The sequence below is a fragment of the Platichthys flesus genome, chromosome 12, assembly GCF_949316205.1.
Source record: "Platichthys flesus chromosome 12, fPlaFle2.1, whole genome shotgun sequence".
Taxonomy (NCBI): domain Eukaryota; kingdom Metazoa; phylum Chordata; class Actinopteri; order Pleuronectiformes; family Pleuronectidae; genus Platichthys; species Platichthys flesus.
Genome location: NC_084956.1, coordinates 17,380,602 through 17,399,405, shown reverse-complemented (window position 1 = coordinate 17,399,405; position 18,804 = coordinate 17,380,602). Strand labels below are relative to the sequence as shown.

At 42.1% G+C, this 18,804-nt stretch overlaps 2 protein-coding genes across 4 annotated transcripts; one reads left to right on the top strand and one right to left on the bottom strand.

Annotated features, from left to right (window-relative positions):
• Window positions 1-2,860: 2,860 nt before the first annotated feature.
• LOC133965945 (cytochrome c oxidase subunit 5B, mitochondrial) lies at window positions 2,861-5,191 on the top strand. Its single transcript, XM_062400556.1, has 4 exons — window positions 2,861-3,020; window positions 3,609-3,679; window positions 3,763-3,862; window positions 4,971-5,191. Exons 1-4 carry the CDS (start codon window positions 2,915-2,917, stop codon window positions 5,081-5,083), a joined length of 390 nt encoding a protein of 129 aa, XP_062256540.1. The 5' UTR covers window positions 2,861-2,914; the 3' UTR covers window positions 5,084-5,191.
• Window positions 5,192-5,963: 772 nt separating this feature from the next.
• herc4 (HECT and RLD domain containing E3 ubiquitin protein ligase 4) lies at window positions 5,964-18,307 on the bottom strand. 3 transcript variants are annotated; one of them, XM_062400554.1, is made up of 24 exons: window positions 18,066-18,261; window positions 17,070-17,344; window positions 16,833-16,992; window positions 16,300-16,376; window positions 15,318-15,539; window positions 15,141-15,232; window positions 13,932-14,062; window positions 13,620-13,765; window positions 13,414-13,490; window positions 13,121-13,245; window positions 12,924-12,983; window positions 12,479-12,590; window positions 10,789-10,978; window positions 10,523-10,695; window positions 10,301-10,420; window positions 10,113-10,211; window positions 9,762-9,929; window positions 9,272-9,415; window positions 8,914-9,080; window positions 8,640-8,706; window positions 8,470-8,552; window positions 7,627-7,810; window positions 7,421-7,523; window positions 5,964-7,328 (listed from the first exon to the last, which is right to left on the bottom strand). In XM_062400554.1, the coding sequence occupies exons 2-24, from the start codon at window positions 17,293-17,295 to the stop codon at window positions 7,120-7,122; spliced, it is 3,135 nt and encodes a 1,044-aa protein (XP_062256538.1). In that variant the 5' UTR covers window positions 17,296-17,344; window positions 18,066-18,261; the 3' UTR covers window positions 5,964-7,119. The 3 variants fall into 3 exon arrangements, 2 of the variants coding, with proteins under 2 accessions (XP_062256538.1, XP_062256539.1); XR_009923906.1 differs by lacking the exons at window positions 5,964-7,328; window positions 7,421-7,523; window positions 7,627-7,810; ... (1 more) ...; window positions 8,640-8,706; window positions 8,914-9,080 and having other exon boundaries at window positions 9,276-9,415; window positions 9,762-9,925; window positions 18,066-18,290; XM_062400555.1 differs by lacking the exons at window positions 5,964-7,328; window positions 7,421-7,523; window positions 7,627-7,810; ... (7 more) ...; window positions 10,523-10,695; window positions 10,789-10,978 and adding an exon at window positions 12,764-12,833 and having other exon boundaries at window positions 12,492-12,590; window positions 18,066-18,307.
• Between the last annotated feature and the right edge of the window lie 497 nt (window positions 18,308-18,804).

The following is an 18,804-nucleotide window of genomic DNA, read 5'->3' as shown; positions in this document are numbered from 1 at the left end:
TGTTTTCATGGAGTAGTATCAGAAAGCACGGTCCCCACACTGCCTCCAACTGGAGAAGAAGTGCAACGATACTCAGACACACCAGCCACTGCAACACACAAACACAAAGCAAAGAAGGTGTGGCAGTAAAACAGAAAGCCTCAAACTAATTCAAAATCAGCTCAAGGAACTACATCTGATATTCTAAAGTAACATTTTGAGAATAGCATTGTAGCCGCTCTAACCCAAACCTTTTTTAAAATAATATTTAATTAAAGAACATTCTGTGGATTTTCTCTGGATTATGTACTTTGTTGGTATTAGTGGGTCTAATATGTCTCAGAGGTTAGCTGATTGTTTGTTTTTCTAAAACCTGTATAAATTGTTAAACAATTCGGACTTGAAGCATTACAATGCGTATCAAATTATGCCGATACCATTTGATATATTTTAATGCCTCAAGCCTATTGAAATAAAGTCCTTATATATATTTTTCTAAGCACTTTGAGTGCCAAGACCTGGATTCTTGATGCCATTATTATTTTTGGACGTAATTCTAATTCCTTGACGTCTATCCCCTTCAATGAGCAGCAGTGGTTTGAGGGACACCAGTGCTCCTGTATACATGTTTTTGGTCAGTATATAGGATTATATAAACTTGATCTAATGCCAAACTGACTGACTTCCAAATACTGACAAATTTCAGTTTTTTATGAAACGCACACTTTTCTCTCTTTTTTTTTACTTCACTGCATTTTATTTAACGCTGCTACTACAATTAAAAACAACTAGAGTCTATACCAGTTTGAAGAATATAAGATTAGAAAATAATGACAAAACACATTGAAATATAATAGAAAATACTGTGTTCAGAATTAAAATATTCATAACTTCAGAAGGCTGTCTGAGGATGAAGACAACAACATCAACAACCAGTCTGACAGAGTTTAAATATGATGGTAACGCAACTGCATCTGGTCTCTCTCTCTCGCTCTCTTCTATTCCCGTTTTTCCCTGCTCACTTCAGTTAATGAGGTAGCTTTTTCTCTCCACAGCCACCTAAGTACTTGTTCATTGTGGGAACTGTTTGGTTTCGCTATTTTTAGGTCTCAACCTTAATATGTTATGATTTGGCGCATAAAATGAATTGAAACCCTTTTACCATTTGTTTTTTTTGCCGTGTATTTTGTGAAGCACTTTGTTACATTATTTAGATACCAGAGGTGTCAAAAGTATTCCCATTCATTACTCAAGTAGAAGTACAGATACTAGGGTTTAAAAATACTTCTGTAGAAGTTGACGTATCAACTCAAGCTTTTTACTTAAGTAAAAGTCTAAAAGTACTGGTATCAAAACTACTTAAAGTATAAAAGTAAAAGTAATGTAAGGGGATTTTTTCAACGTAAATACATTAAAGTACCATATGTGTACTAAAATGTGCAGGTAAGCTAGGGTGTGCAAGAGATCACATGAATCATAATAATCATAAATCTGCTTAATTGACCAATCCCCATGATTCTGTTACTAGTCAGATATTAGTTTTGGAATGTGCGGTTGTCAATCAGCCTGTCGGGATTTTAACTATTACAACATGTGTTGTTATGGTAGTTTTAAAGTGGAAAAAGTAAGTGGATCACTTTGCCTCGTAGCCGGGTTAAAGTGAGACACAAGACCACTTTTTTAAAAACAATCGTATTTTCACTGCCCTTTGTCCTGAAGACATTCTGATCATTTCCTTTGCTAGAAGACATCTTGAATTAATGGGAAATGTGTAAATTTGACTGATGTATCATTTTAGCTCGCCTAGAGGGGAGCAAATGTAAAAAATGTCCCACATTACCCCGCTCTCCTCTAAAGCCGGATTCAACTGCATGGCACCCAAACCCGTTGGCCGTTGCCGGTTGCCGGCCTGCTCCTATGGCCGACGGACATGACAGCGAGGTGAGTCAGCGGAGGCGGGAGGATGATGTATGCTGAGAGGACGGTGCCGCACGCCGCAGCTCTGGCTTTGCTCTCCTCCTTTTCGGAACCCTCCAGTGCAGTTGTGCGGCGGCCTCGGCCTGGCCGTCATCCCGCGCGTGCGGCGGGATGACGGCGGGTTGAAAACAAGCCAAAATGAAATAGGAGTAACGAGGCTATTTTTTAACATGTAAGGAGTAGAAAGTACAGATATTTGCGTGAAAATGTAAGGAGTAGAAGTAAAAAGTCGTCTGAAAAATAAATACTCCAGTAAAGTATACCAAAAATCTGAATCAGAATCAGAATTCTTTTTATTGCCATGTAAATTTGCACATACAGGACATTGCCTTGGTGTGGTTGGTACACTTTACAAACAACAAATTAAAAACAACAATATCGAACAATATAACAATATGAAAAAACAACAATATATACAGTAGAAGAGTTACGTGCGGTTTAAATATCTACTTAAGTAAGGTAACGAAGTATTCGTTATTTGACACCTCTGTTAGATACCTGCTTTACAAAATGGTTATAATTATAAATATGTTTTGGGTGTTAGGGGGATATAAACGTTAGGTAAGGTTTACGGTAAGGGCAAGGCATTTCGTTTTGATGGTTAAGTTTAGGGTAAGGGGTTGGGTAAGTATTTAATCAGTTATTAATTCGTATTAGTTAAAGAGTGTCCTCATAACTATAGAAAGACAATAATATATGAGTGTTTGTGTGTGAGTCGATAAAACGAATAATTAATGTGAGAAAATAACGTTTTTCTAGCTTTATAGAGCTCAGCAGTATTTACCACCTGTTCCTCTTTGCGCCGTCTGCTCTATGTCATTGGTTGGCGCAGCCGCGTCTCCTCTGTGATTGGTCCGGGCGCCTGTCACTCAGACGGTTGGCGGGGTCATTTCAGTCCATCTGACAGCTGACCCCTCCCTCGCGTCAGTGTGGGTACCTGCGCGTGCGGAGCGGGATCATGGCGGGACGTCTTCTTCATCGGGCCTGGACAACAACCCTGCGGATCAGGAGCAACGTGGCGGTCAGGCCGATCCACCGAGCCGCTGCCCTGGCCTCAGAGAGAGGTACGAGTCCAGGAAATGAAAATGTGACACAGTCAGACAGGAGCAGACAATGGAGCAAAAGAGAAAGTGACGCGGGTCGTAAGTGTAGGAGGTCATGTGAGGTGAAGTATGGCGGAATAAATAAATGTTGTTTCCTGTACGGTCCACAGTGTTAAAACGCTTCATCGAGCTCTAAGTCTGACTTATTGCTGCCCAACATGTGCTTAAGTTATTAAAGAGGGTAAAGAACATGGGATTTTATCACAATATATTAATTCAAAGTGAAAGTATGTGTTGTTTATGGTGTCTTTATTCGCTTTGAGGTTGTTACATGTCAGTGTGTTCCTCTGTGTGACTATGAATCCAGTAATGAAGGTCATTTGGTCTTCAAGTTGAGCACAGGCCTTTTTTTTATTGACCCACCTCCTTTGGTTTGAGGCCAGTTTCCTTAACAGTGTGCATGTGGGTGGAGTCCATTGCAGACGTGCAGCTTTACTGGCATTCAACTGCAGGGACAATCACACTGTGATAATGTTTTATATTTAACATATATACACATGTATATATGTTTTGTATTGCTGAAACCCTCTGCCTTGTTCTTTTTTTCAGGAATACCAACAGATGAGGAGCAGGCCACTGGACTGGAGCGACGCATCCTGATGGCATTTAAAGAGGGAAAGGTCGGCAGCTCTTCAGTGTCACGTACACGACTGTAGTGTGTTGAATCTGACATGTACTTACTGTCTTTAAATTTAAATGACAGGATCCCTACAGCATACTGAATCACACATACTACCCAGGCACCAAGGAAGACCCTCAGATCGTGCCATGCACCGGAACCAAGAGGCTGGTGGGCTGTATTTGTAAGTTATGTATATCAAACACAAGAATGTCACTCAGAAAAGTGCATACCTCCGCCAAGGATGAACCGTCCCCTCATGAAATTTCTTTACCAAATTGCACACACTCATAAATATCAGTCCCTTAAACATGCCTGTTTTTCTTTTTTCAAGAGCTGCTAATTATTCTATGTGAACTCAGGGAATATATATACGTTTTCTGGGGTTTGCTCCACATTCTTTCATGGTTGAGTAGTTTTTGCATCATCCTGCTAAGAAACAAAAACATCACTTTCTTGCAGCACGAATCACTGCCTGTCTGACCGACATCTCTCAGTTGATGTCTCAACACCACCTGAAGATTAACCTTGACAAAACTGAACTTCTTTTCCTTCCAGGGAAAAACTCTCCCATCCATGACCTGACTATTAACTTTGACAACTCTGTGTTAACCCCCACTCAGACGGCTAGGAACCTGGGCGTAACACTCGACAGCCAACTCTCCCTTACTGCCAACATTTCTGCAACAACACGGTCCTGTAGATTCATGCTGTACAACATCAGGAGAATACGCCCCCTTCTCACTCAGAAGGCGGTGCAGGTTCTGGTCCAGGCTCTGGTCATCTCACGCCTTGATTACTGTAACTCGCTCCTGGCAGGTCTACCTGCTACTGCCATCCAGCCTTTGCAGCTCATCCAGAATGCAGCAGCTCGACTGGCTTTTAACCAACCTAAATTCACTCACACTACTCCTCTCCTCCGCTCCCTTCACTGGTTACCAGTGGCTGCTCGCATCCGGTTCAAAACACTGGTACTTGCGTACCATGCTGTGAACGGATCCGGTCCAGTCTACATCCAGGACATGGTCAAACAACTTTTTGAAACTAACACTTTAGTAGCACTTAAATGGCACTTACTTATAGCACTTTGTAGTTTTGCTTTATTTGAAGAAATTGTATTTTCTTGATTCTTGTCGTCCTTGGTATGTACCCTCGGGTTTGAATGCACTTATTGTAAGTCTCTTTGGATAAAAGCGTCAGCTAAATGAAATGTAATGTAATGTAAAGGTAAAAGTCTACTTTATGAATTGTCATGTCTATATTACAAACCAGGTGTTTTGTATTTTCTGCAGGTGAGGAAGACAACACTGCGATTGTGTGGTTCTGGGTTCATGAGGGAACTCCCCAGCGCTGTCCTTCCTGTGGCACCCACTATAAGCTGATGCAGCAGGACTTGCCTCTTTGAAACTTAAAATGCAGAAATGGGATAACACAGAACTGTCCATGTTTGCCTTCTTCATGTGCATATAATTAACACATCCAGTTGATCATTAAAATGAAAAGCTGAAGTGAACTGTCTGGCTAGAAATCTGTTGTCACGTAAAGAACAAGCCAACATTCATTATGCCACAGACAGAAAGCTAAACGGAAATGTGCTTTTATCTAATGTGGCTGTGGTGTGGATCTCTCTGCCTCTTGATCTGTTGCTTCTTCTTTAGCACCGGACAATCAGCGAATGTCCACTTTCACGGCGGGGGAAACAAGCCTGCTTATCCCGGGAAACTGGCGAGTGGCGCCTGGGACTCGGGAGGATTTTTGTCTTTCACATAGAACCGCCCCATCACAGGACACAGATGAGGAAAACACATTCTTATGCGTCAAGGCAAATTCATCTGCCAACACTGCTGCTCACGATAAGGTCGACACCTTTTGCTCATTTAAGTACACAACAATAACTTCAGGCAAGCATTTCTTAATCTCCTCAAGTAGCACAATTTCCCGGTTGACCGTTTTTTTTAGCATTTCCTAAATTTCGGGCGATAAGCCTCAGGAACTAACTTATACGCACGGAGAGCGGTCGATTTTACCACCTCATAATCTAGGTTCTGGTATAGAGTAAAACTATTACAGAGTTCCTGCGCTTTACCTACTAATTTGCATTGCAACAATATTGGCCAGACATCCTTAGGCCAGCGTAAGGCAGATGCAATACGCTCAAATTCACAAAAGTAGGAATCAACCTGTTTCTCTAAGGTAGTACAATTATTGATATTTCATACAGTGAGTGATTCATTTTCAGTGATCATATTTGAATTCCATAGTAAAGCATATTCGCAGCGTGCTGGTCACATCCTCTGAAGATTTATTGTCTTTCCAGTGTTTAAGTCGATATATTACACTGCATTTAAAAAGTTAATTTCATAGTATTCCTGAATGCTTGATCCATCCATCCTTTATCTATACCACTTATCCTTTTGAGGGTCACAGGGGGAGCTCGGGCCAATCCCAGCTGACATGGAATGTGGGGCATGGTACACCATGGACAGGGCGCCAGAGAACCAACATTCAGCCACAATCCAACATTCATACCAAATTCACACCTTTGGTCAATATAGATTCTCCAATTTAGGTAGAAATGAGGAGAACAAGCAAACTCCACAGAGAAAGACCCCGACCAAACCAGGAACCTTCTTCAAATTCAGGACATTGCAATAAAGTCAGCTGAGGTCGGTAGGTGAAAATGCCGTACAACAATATTTTATCCCCAAAGTAACTTGTTTATTTCAGTGGCTCTGCTTTGTTTTTTTATTTGTGGATTGTTTGAAGGCTCACAGCCAAGAAATCACACTGTATCTAAAGCAAACACTTTGCAATGCTCTCAATCAGATGCCACAATAGAACCTAACATGAAGAGCGTTGTTAACATTGTCTGGGCTCAAACATCAGATGAACAGGGAGTGGACACAACATCATTAACTCCTGTAAAATACAGTCTGAGCAGTTACTACACCGTGGAGATTAAAATGTCTTTATGTCGTCACCGTTTAAGGTTATTATCGATATAACTGGTCATTTTGAGGCCACATTTCTTGTTTCTTAAATATTTGTGCAATCTTAAAAACAAAAGAGTTAACAGGTAGTGCTGCTTCATGTCATCATATTTTACAGGCGTTTATGTTGCTGTCTTCATGCCCTGTAAAGTATATCCATGTAGTCTGCTTCATCTTACTCGTCGTATCCAAACATGAATAAAAGAATATATACAAGAGCAGTATCAAATGAGATTCAACTTGTAATAAGCATCAAATACTGTGGTTGCATGGAAACAAGCTGAAAAATCAAACTCAATATTAATATGTAAGCCTAAATATCCAACTCTATAATTACTAGTGTCATGTAGTCTCATCTTTCCAGCCAGTGTTCAAGTCTGTAAAACAATTTGGAAAAATGTGGATGCCAGCAACAGTCTTGACATGGAGTTCTAGGCATTTCTGTCTAATTTTAGGCAAGATTAAAGCCTTGGTTGTGATCTATGGCCTGCAGCAGCTTTATTCTGAGTGTTTCTAGACTCATGTACTTCGGGAGGTCCAGCAGGTTGAAGCAGGTGTGGGCCACAGGTAAATAGTGCTCCCCTCCACCGGTGGGCTGGATCACTAGCTTCAGGTTTTTCATGCCCAGAATGGGTATGCGGTCACTTCCTGTGAGGAACACTGGAAAAGGCGGGAGAAGTTTCTGTTGAGCGGTTGCACGTGAATCATATCAGCAAATACCCACAGACTGGCTGATGTTTATGTTCACTTACAGAGGAACTTTTTTTTCTTCTCTAAAGGAAGACTGTGGAACACCTCCCAGAAGAGTCGGATGGTGGGATGGTCTGCCCAGTACTCCCCTTTGTATTCAGTAGTCTGAAGAGTGGAGACAAAAATGATTTGTACTTTTAAAAGTAATTAAGCCTACTTTGGCAGATGATGTGACATATTTAAACTTCACCAATGTCTGAATTACAACCTTCTCGAGCTCCGTCCAGTCATAGTTGGTGTTGCCAATGACCATGGCTTGTAGTTCGTTTGGCTGGAACAGCTCTAAGACTTTTCCACCGCACACTTTGTGAAAGCCTGCATAGAAGCACTCAAACAGAGAGGCCACGGATGTGTTGAAAACGTGGTCAACATACGCGCTGACAAAGTCCTGCCTGGAGAAAAAAAAAAGAAGCTATATTTAGAGACATGTAAAATGCACCCAGAGATATGACCAAGTAGGAAAAAAATTCTGAGGATGATAAAACTGTAATTCTCAGAATCCACTCAAACTATTTACAGGTAATGATTTAGAACACTACCACAGAAAGCCATGTCCAGGCTTTCTGTGTCTGAAAGGCATATTTCAACATTTTGGAAAATGCCAAGCGTCCGGAAAATATATTTTTACACTTCAGTCTGAACCTGACACACCATATTTTTTCATGTTTCCATTTGAATTGAAAATGTTTCTGTCCTCTGCCAGTGCCTGTAGCTCTACGTACATTTGTCACCAAAACGATGTGGAGACATTCACACATGTCATTGGCTTGGAAAACGAGCTGCGAGGTTAGAAGCAACACTAACTGTTTCATCAATGAGCTCCAGAGGTTCTGTTAGATGGATTTGTTTACCTCTGTACAGAGCAGGGCTAGCTGTCTCCCTTGTTTCCTTCCCTTCTGCTAAGCTAAGCAGCTACTGAGTGATGCTACATTCTTACTGCTGAGCCAGCACAGTGGTATCTATTATCCAATCTAACAGCAAATAAATGTGTGAAACTATTCATTTCAACAACATTTGCTCTTGGTTCACTGGACAAGCAAGAAGACTTTACCTGTTTGATTTATTCACGTTGATGTCTTCGCCATTCGGTACGAGTTCCAACACCTCTGTGGCCCCATAGTTGTCCTCAGTGATCTGTAAAAATAGACAGTGTTTAGTGATTTGCAGATAACAACTATTTAGTTTATACTTTAAGAAACCAATGGTTGGATATGATCTTACTGTGAAGTTCAAACAGAACGTTTCCTCGAGGTCATCTTCAGTGTAGTCCAGTAACTGTTGTAGACTCCTGATTTTTTTCAGGACACACAAAAAAAGATCAGTATCTGTCAATATCATTGTATTAGTCAATATCTAACACTGTGTGGTACTGTACAGTAATAACAACGTTGAAAGATTCAACTTTAGCTGCCCCCCGCAAAAAGAACCACAACTAAATAAAGTGACATCCATACACATGAATAGAAAACCTCAGACGACTATTCCATGAACTGACCTTCCCACATCTGGCATTAACTCTTTCAGGTCGTCGAGCGTCGGCTTCTTCTTCAGAAGCTTCTTGTAAAGGGCCACGGGGAAGTTGAGCTCCACTATCGTGAGATTGTATATGGCCAGACCACAGATGACCCCGATGAGGTTGAACAAGTCAATGTCTTCAAAGGTCTGCGAGGGACAGATAGTGAGTTAGAAGGGGGCAGTTTCTCATCGATCACATTCAGGTATAAGCGGCTTTGCTCTAGAAGATATGGTGATTCAAATACAACCACTTCAGTGTCCTCATTATTATGGGCATTCAAGAGTGCACTTAGAAAACGCTGCTATATTACTCAAAGGTGAATCATGCAGCAGAGTACCTTATTTGAAAACCAGATGAGCCTGGACTCCTCGTAGTAACGAAACATGCCGAATTTGGGATCCAGCAGCTCTTTCATGATCAAGAGGAAGAACTCCTTCCTCACGCCCCCGGCATCGACCGCCTCTTCTCCTACAAAGATCACCTGCCATGGATGTCGCAAACATTAGTGAAACGGCAATGGATTTCATTGAATGGTAGATATTGTTTATATCTTAGTAGCAGAGCATTACAGACATCCATTCTTGACAGATTTATTTAATTCATGACAAAAATAATCACTTAGATTTTTTTATAACGTGTAACTAAACTCATTAACCTGTTCCAGGGTAGAGCCACTTCAGTCAAAACTTATGGTGGAAGTTACTTTAAAGGCTCCAAAGAGCTCAGGGTAACTTCAGTAAGTAACAAATCTGTCATTCTGTACAACACAGACAGCACAGTTGTTCCACTTTCGTTACCATGAAGACATTAGTAATAGTTGCTTTTACCTTGAGTGGTTTCTTGTAGTCAACATTCTTGGATTTCCCGAGGACTTGCATTGTGTCTCCGACTATGTTTTCCCTCCGGACGATGAGGATGAGGCACGGGTTGACAGATTCCACTGCTGGCAGGAACATAGAGCTGAAATTTTGCATCTGTGCCTGGTCCACTGCTATCTATCAAAGCAGGGAGTGATGGATGATGAAAACGTTTTAATATTTTCACAGGTACTATAAAGCAGTTGGTATGATCCCAAATTACGTGACTGCACTAGATTCAGCTCCTTTACACAGAATGAAAACCAAATCGATTGAAGTGGAAAAGGCGACAGATGAAGGTGGAATTTGTCTGTATATTACCTGCATCTGTATGACAGCATCAGTTTGAAGCAGAGTGGTCTTGGCTTGGGCATCAAACACAAAGGGATACCTGCACAGAGTCACCACCCCATCATGGCCCTGAGGATAGGACATAAACAGATCATACTAATATCTACACAAAGACAAATAGAATTAAGTGAATGATGGTGCCTCTGCAGCAGCCTCACCATTGGGTACATCTGCCTCTGAATCCATGTGACGTAGTCGTTTCTGATGTCTATCAGCTCGTCCAGCTCATGGATGTAGAATTTGTCATACTGAATGATGTGTCCGGCCCGTTCACTCACCTGAAGAATCAGGAAAATGGATCTTATCAAGCATTTGTCACAGTCCTGCAGGATTTAATTAACGAATTTGACAAGTAACATGGATTCTTTTCCATCTCTCACCATATGCAGGATCTCCAGGAATCGGAGGGACGTGTCCAGGAAACAGGTGAAGATTCTCTGCTCGACTGAAGGAATGCCCACCTTGTGCATCTGAAGCAGATACACCACCACCTCCTTGTACACCTCGACAAGCCGCTGGAAGACTCTGGGCTCAAACCCAGACCACCAGGTTCCTGACGCAAACAGAAGACAAAAAAGATTAAAAGCAAGCTTCGACAGAGAATGTGGGGCCTCTAGTGTTGCATTTTGGAACACCTCCATCCTACCTAGCACCTTAAGTGGCGCCTCCTTCAGGCTGAGGAGCGATTTGGCAAATGGGAGGGCAATGGTCACATAATTGTTTCGGTCAGTGAAGAGAGGGCATTCTGGAAGAGTGAGGTAGAGTCTCAGGGCTTCGATGTCTGGAGGAGAGTTGCTCAGTCGGGGAATTAAGTGCTTTTCTAGACTGGCAGCAATCTGAGGGAGACATTGGAAAGATTATAGGTCTGTTATGATGAATATATTGATTCCAAGTTGCTGCTCGCTTCATAAACCGTGTGAGGCATAGTCTAACAATGACATATTCAGGTGGCGCAGATTGCAGCTCATAAAGTGGCTACTAAAACTTATTCCAAGATAAGTAGAGTTTCATGTTACGTTACTTCGACAAGTATCATTACAAATACACTGACTTAACATATATTAATACTATTTAATATTATTATTCCCCACTCCTTCACCCTGTAAACTGCTGCTTCATTTGACTATGTTACAGTGTTAATTTTGGCAGCTATTTTTGATTTAGTCTTAGTCTTTTGACAAAAATGCATATTAGTTTTAGTCACCTTTTAGTCATTTGAATCCTTTCTAGTTTTAGTCGACGAAAACAAATTACATTTTAGTCTAGTTTTAGTCACATTTAATAGCCACATTAAACTCCTTTTCTATAAAAACATATAGCAGCAGCCTAATAGCTTAAAAATATATATTTAATTTTAAATGTGAAAACAAAAAGGGAGAGCAGGTCAGACTGGAGCCGGACACAGAAACTGAACATCGGTACAAACCAACTGCAGCTTCTGCTCTGATCAAGAAGCTGAGGGGCTGATCTCTGAGCAGCTGAGACCAGAGAAACTCTGTGTTTTCACTGTTTCCATAGTTAAGAAGCAGTCAGTCACTGAGAGGCTGCTCATAGAGAACGTGCCCTGCTTTCACTGTGTCTCTCTGAGCGAGTGCGCGGGGCGGGGGGCGGAGCTACGGACCGGAGCGCTATCTGGGGCGCACACACACACATACACAGACACACACAGACACACTCACTCGCCCGCTCCTGATACTTCATGACGGCCTGATACGATGATGTTCTAAAAATTATTGTGACTTAGTCAACCACCAACATTTTCGTCTCGTCTCGTCAACGAAAATGAAAATAGATTTCGTCATAGTTTTTATTTTCAAAGATTCGTTTTCGTTACGTCTTTGTCTCGTCTTCGTCATCAAAAATGGGTCGTAGCGAATATATTTCGTCATCGTCTTCGTCAACGAAATTAACACTGCTATGTTATACATATATTCATATTAATTATTTTAATATTCCCCACTCCTTCACCCTGTAAACTGCTGCTTCATTTGACTATGTTATATGTTACGATGTTATATGTTGTATGTTATATAGTATGTTATTTTTCTATTTTGTAAAGTCGTCTAATGCGTAGATGTTGCCTGCCATGTCACAAGAATTGCACTGCTCCGATGACGCTGTCATTGGTGCATGTGACAATAAACTTTGATTTGATTTTGATTTTATAATAATCTCCACCTATAGTACACACATTTACAGCAAATATAAATGTGAAGTAATGTTAGTGCAATTGTATCTAATTGTCAAATCAAACTAGGGGAGATCCAGCAATGTAATTTATTAATAAACATAAATATGGTGCCCTAACAACAGGATTTTCATTTTTGAACACGAACCTGCTGAGCTATCTCAGGTTGATCTTGTTGGATCGCTCTGTGAAACAGGATGCGAGCTGTGTTCATATCCACTCCTGAATAGTTCCTGCTGGTATTGAAGTGATCTGGATGACTGAGGAAAAGAGACAGACATTAATTAAGAGAGCAGACAGGTAGCCTTCCAAATATTCACATTGCCTCAAATGATACAACAACACTGCTGATTACAGCTCCAAATCAATGTCTCCTTGACAGTCTCAACAAAGACTGGGTTCGACACTTCCTAATAAATGACAAGGAACCTACATTTTGCTGTATGCTGGTTGTAAATAGTGTGAAGAAGGAGGATCAGATCAGTGAAGAAAATGCTATGGATCTGACAATAATGAAAACCGTTATCAGAGATGAACTAGAACTTTTGGACATAGATGTAGATGACACCGGACTTCATCTAAAATGTGATTACCTCATCGACAGAAACGATCCATTGAGGCAGCTCGCTGAGGAGAACACGAGGTCAATCTCACTAAGGGAATCATAAAAGGAGAGTAATTAGTGCGCCTTTTTTTGCAAGTCATGACACCTTTGCAGTTGTGAAAAATGACTACAATGAACTAACAATAACATCAATAAGGTGAGATCAGCCATCGCTCTTGACTTTACTTGGAGATTTCCAGCGGGAGTCGTCCTGGGGAATGGTTCAACCATTTGTTTATGATATCTTCATCTAAGGTGCAAATCCGTCCGTGATGATCTTGTTTCCTCACAGCGTTGCTGCTCTGCAAGATCTAAAAAAAGATTAAAAAGATCCAAAACATGACTAAAGTGTTGCGATTGTCCAGGAACAGGTCAAGCAGTTCAACTAAATTGTTGACACGATTCAGACCAGTTCTAACAATTTATTATAAATGTGTAAAAAATTAGTCATCTATATGTGAGAAGTCCCTAATACTTACATTGGCAGTGCAGTAGTGAGCAAAGCTCTGATCTCCTCCAGCGTAAATCCTCTTGACACAACAGCCCTTCTCTGAGTCTGCCAAGAAAAGGAATGAAAGCAAGAAATAAATGCGAGAGAGGCATTTGGATTTTTTCCTTTCAGTCCTCTCGGCCCGTAAAAAACAAAAAAATCACTTTGCCCAGATTTATATATTTTGTGTTTCACCTGCCAGGGCTCCAGCCACCAAGGGGCTTTTGACAGGGGCGGGGTTTTTCCTGTTGCACGTGGAACGTGTACCAAGTTGCCCATTACCGCCAAGCCCGAATGAGTCCATCTTCCCAGATGAGGGAGTGAAAACCAACGTGTGTTGCCTTAAAATTAAACAATAATTTTATAAATAATTGATTAATGACACAACATTCAAGATACTATGTATTAATCTTTTTTACTGATTCTTTAAATTATGTGGATACATAAACACAAAAGAAATGTAATAATGTTTTTGATCAAATGTGACAAAATACACAATGACTTTACCTTCCACATGAGATCTGCGTTACTACACTCCCCATGAGCTCAAACACTTTCCTAGGGTTGATTTCATGGTTTGTGGAGTTATGTCCAAGTTGTCCGTATCCGCCCGCTCCAAATGTAAACACACCTCCCTCCTGTAAAATCAGCAACACTTATTCTAACCTTCCAGCAGATTGTCCTAATGATAGCAGACAAGGGAGATAGGACTGGGACAGACAGAAAGTAGGAACGTTCAAGTCATGTTAATGAGTTCAAAACAGTTATTACCCACAAGAAGTACCCATAATACTAAACTCCTGCCCTAAGAAGGATCCTCCACTGCGACTTACGCCCTCAACTGAAACAGAAACCTACTGCCCTCTGGATAGCCTGGGTTGGGCATTTCCATCCATCAGCCATGAAGACTTTAAAATGCACTGCTGCACAAACTACCACAAGGTACTCTTTAAAGTTGTGTCTTTTATTCATCATACTAGATAGGGTAGGCAATCCTGGAGAAGCTAGCAAGAGCAGGCAACACAAAAATATAACCGATACACTCATCCCCTCCTATTGTCCCTCTCCTCCCTCTAGTCCAGTGATTCGGCGGAACTAATATTATAGCCGAACCAATGTTTTAGCGTCCGCATCTCTTTAACGGCGGAGCAGTAAACAAAACGCTCTGAAGCTGCGGGCTCTTCCACCCCTCTACAGTGGCTCCATGAACAGTGTTGTGCCTGTCCCGCATATTTTTCGTGAACGGACAGCGCACACACACACACCCCGGGGCTCCGCCCCCTGCCCCACTCACTCACTCAGAGACACACATAGTATGAAAAATATTCTAGACCCAAAGTGGGGAATGACAGAAAAAAGTTTGAGAACCACTGCTCTAGTCAAAGCTACATTTAGTTGATGCCTATCGGGATGTGAGAATATTTCCACATATAAGCTAAAACGTTTTTAAGAAGCAACTTACCAAGCCTAACTTTAATTTCTGAGATACAGGGTTAATTTCACCTTCTTTCTTTTCATTTGTTTTAAGCCTCACTTCCAAATTTGTAACTTGGTAAAACTCAACTTGTTTAAAACCAGTAAACAGTGAAAGGTTGAAGGTGTAAAGCTCTGAAGTCTTCGAGATGTTAGCCTGGCTCCCCATATCTCAGCACATTGATTCATGGTCGTTCACACCGCAGTGCAGGTCCAAAAAATGAACAAAAAGTATTCACTTACCTTGGTCAGTGCTGCTGTGTGATCTTCTCCACAGGAGATGTAAATCACTCTCTGAGACCTAAGAGACTTCAGCAGAGCTGGGAAAGATCGATCTGAAAAATAAATAAAACATTCTGACACTTAGGTTTTGTTAAGGGCTTGAATGCTCACATGATCTTATGGGGTTTGACCACCCACCATTAGTGTCATTGAGACCCAGCTGACCAAACTTGTTGCAACCCCAACCAAACACCGCTCCTGAGAGCGTGAGGGCAAAGCTGTGAGCACCACCGGCAGATATCTGAGCAAAAGGAATGCCCTGCAGAGATTGAATGATTTGTGGCGTGGAAACGCTCTGTCCCTTTAATCCTAGCCCAAGTTGTCCATATCGATTCTGGCCCCAAGAGAAGACTTGACCTCCTGTGTAGAGAAACATGACATTGAATGGCCTGACGTACAAAACATAGTAAGCTGAATGAATAAATGTGTACGCTTTGGGCCCTGTTCAGACCTGGTATTAACATACGTCCTGAGAGATCTGATCACAAATGGACAGCTCCAAGTTTATCTGTTCAAACTTGACATTGAAATGTGTCTTGACTGTTAGTCCTGTGGCCGCTGTGATCAGGTCACAGTTCCCTGCTCTAAAAGCAATTAAACCCAAATGTCCTTATAATTCATGCTGACCAAATTATGTTTTTTCTACCAAGTCTGAGTTTACAGATGTGTCCAATGACAACATTTGTGTGTGTCTGTATGTCTGCGTGAGTGAGAAAGCACAGTCAGGAGGAGCTGCAGGGAATGGGCAGCTCTGGTGTGAAGAAAGATTTTATCCATTTGAAAAAAGCATTAGTCATTATGTGGTTGTCAGTGTTGACATTGTGGTGGTGGCTACCGAGAAATCTTATTTATTGACAATGAAAAGTAAAAAATACTTTAGATCCATTGTAAAACTGTCAGAGGGCGTCAGGGGAGTAGTTGTTCCTTCATAAGTGGCCCAGGACGGATTTGTGTTAATTCCGCGATTGGCTGAATGAGGTCTGAGCGATTGGATCTCAGGAACCAATCGAAAAGCGATTGGGTGCATTAACACATGTATTCAGCCGTGACTGCTTGTGATCAGATCTCTGAGGACGGTGCTCATACCAGGTCGAACCAGGTTCAGAGGTACAATCCTCACCCCTTGAAAGTGCATGAGAGTGCCAATACCCACAGGCTACCTGAGTGATTTGTACATCTGACAAACTCTTGATGTTTCTGGCATTTTAGAGACAGAGAGATACACAAGCATTATTTATATGAGCCTTGTTTGAGTTGAAGGAATAAACACATTTAAATACATTACATCACACAAAACTCAACCAATTTCAATTCAATTTTGTGGGGGGGGGGGGTGTGTGACATAACCCAAGGAAGATCCCAATAAAATGTTTCTGTGGATCCAGGAATTTACTTTCGCTGTTTTTAATATTGCGACATAGGGGGTTTTTCAACATTTTCATAGATCTTTCTCCTCTAGATGAAAAATAAATAGGCGTGTTTAGTCTAGCAGACACCCCCACCCATAAAAACCAGTCAGAATTGAATTCAAATGTGGTTTCATACTGGGACTGTCGGGCCTTGGCAGAGTTTTGCGCTCTATAATAACTTATAAAAACAGTTCAGAAAGACTTAATGTTGAACAGATAATGTGAATCTAGTGGCTGAACTTACCGAGGCACACGAACACATTCTTCCAGGTTATTTAAGCCCAGCTGACCATCTGAGCCCAGACCCCATGAAAAGAGCTGCCCTTTATCATTCAGGGCCAGAGTGTGAGACTCTCCACAGGACACCGCCACTATGATCTGTGCATCCAGGGCCACGACCTGTTCTAAAACAAGACAAAGACAAATATGTTGCGAATGATTTAATCAACTATTATTACACAGAAACACAAACCCCACTAACCTGGTCTCTTCCTGGACTTCTCGTGGCCCAGCTGGCCCAGGTCATTGCAGCCACAGGTGTACACGGTCCCGTCCTGCAGCAGGAAGGCTGAGTGTCTGCGGCCACACCCCACGTCACACACCTGCTTACCGACGAAGAACTCGCACACCCGCGGCTCCACCACGATCTCCTCGTCGATCCCACCCAAGCCCAGCTGTCCGTAGGAAGCATTCCCCCAGCACAGCATCGTGGCTCTGCCCTTCAGCTGTACGCGGCGGCAGGATCCCGTCCCGTCTCTGTGGAGAGCAGGGACACAGCTCGGCTAATGAAGAAGCCACTCTCACTCATCCACTCTTTGAGCTGTGCACACTGGCCTGGAACACCTAGCAAGACAGCGTGATGGCTATATAACCGCGTCCCCACAAGCAGAGGCGTGCACAGCGGCTAGCTTAGCTTGTGCCTGTAGCCCGGAGTGATGTGTAAAGTACAGGATGAACTCGCAGATGTCCAGGTGATTTGTAAACAGATTAGCCGAGTAAACTACAGTTAGCATAACCGTGTTGGGCGAGTAACGTCAGCCGAAAGCATCCGATAATACCACTTCCGCTTTGAGCGACTCTTAAAACACAGGAATAAACGCGTTTGAGCCTTTTATTTTGACAGCTAGCATGCAGCTTGACGATTCTGTACCAAGATTAGAAGAGAGACGGATCATGAATGATATAACCTGCTCAAGTTTATTTAGCATTTTTGCAACGTACCGATATCCCACTTAGCGAAGCTGGCCAGCGATCTACAGATAAATGAGAAGTGTTAGCGTAGCGACGCGTGATGAAACTGACACAGAGGACCGATCCCCTCAGCAGCGCAGTACCATTAGCAGGCTAACGATGTTCATGACTAAATGAAGGTAACAGCTAACACATGAGAGGAATGTGTAGCAGCTCTGTTACTCTTCAGTGTGAGCAGTTCAAAGTTACAGCCCTTATAAGGCTATTGACAAATACGCAATCTTACCAGAGCTGCCAGATCTGACAGCGTAAGTGTGGCCAATATTAGCTCGTTAGCTGCTCCGACTGTTAAACACACGCGTCCCGGCGCTTTTCAGCCGATTTCTGACCACTAGCAGCTAGTTGCAGGAATTCATCCAGTCCTCTGTCAACAACTGCTGCACGGGGCTGTTGCGGAAACCTGTCAAGTCGCTTCCGCTATCGTCTGCATCTCCGGTTCTTGTACGACTACATCTCGTTTGTGGTAGGACTGTGGGGCAAGACCATTCAGCTGCGTACTCCACTTTCTCTTTATAATGTAGGTGTTGTGAGTTTTATCTGAATATCTCAGTTACACTGTGAACATTGGATGTTGTCTAGCGTAAACTCGAACAGGGGAGGTTTATGTTTGAAGGTATGCCCACTCGACCGGAAGTTCTTTTGTTGTGCGTTTTACACACTTGACATTTTGATGGTGAAGAAACGTCGCGAAAGTTCCAAAGTGATCCGGATCCATGTAGTCAACTGTGCACACAGACTGTATGTTCAAACACACACAGGTCACATGTTGTATGTAAGTGACGGTGTGTGAAGTGTGGGTGAAAGTGGCCGAAACGGGAGTAAACTCTTAAAAGTAGTTTTCAGGCTTCACATTCAGACACTCACCATACAAGTTGTGTATAAACAGGGTAACCGCGGGGTCTTGAAAAGTATTAAAGTTGATCAATTTAGGGAAAATCAAGACCCCTAAAAAGTATTAAAAAGTC

Bases quoted from the DNA above. Each gene is read 5' to 3' on its own strand.
- LOC133965945 (XM_062400556.1), top strand. From the start codon at position 2,915: ATGGCGGGACGTCTTCTTCATCGGGCCTGGACAACAACCCTGCGGATC. The intron at 3,021-3,608 runs GTACGAGTCCAG...TCTTTTTTTCAG, and splicing joins TGCCCTGGCCTCAGAGAGAG to GAATACCAACAGATGAGGAG. The intron at 3,680-3,762 runs GTCGGCAGCTCT...TTTAAATGACAG, and splicing joins TGGCATTTAAAGAGGGAAAG to GATCCCTACAGCATACTGAA.
- herc4 (XM_062400554.1), bottom strand. From the start codon at position 17,295: ATGCTGTGCTGGGGGAATGCTTCCTACGGACAGCTGGGCTTGGGTGGG. The intron at 13,491-13,619 runs GTGAAACACAAA...TTTTCTTGGCAG, and splicing joins GGTGGCTGGAGCCCTGGCAG to ACTCAGAGAAGGGCTGTTGT. The intron at 10,696-10,788 runs GTAGGATGGAGG...TGTTTGCGTCAG, and splicing joins GGCGCCACTTAAGGTGCTAG to GAACCTGGTGGTCTGGGTTT.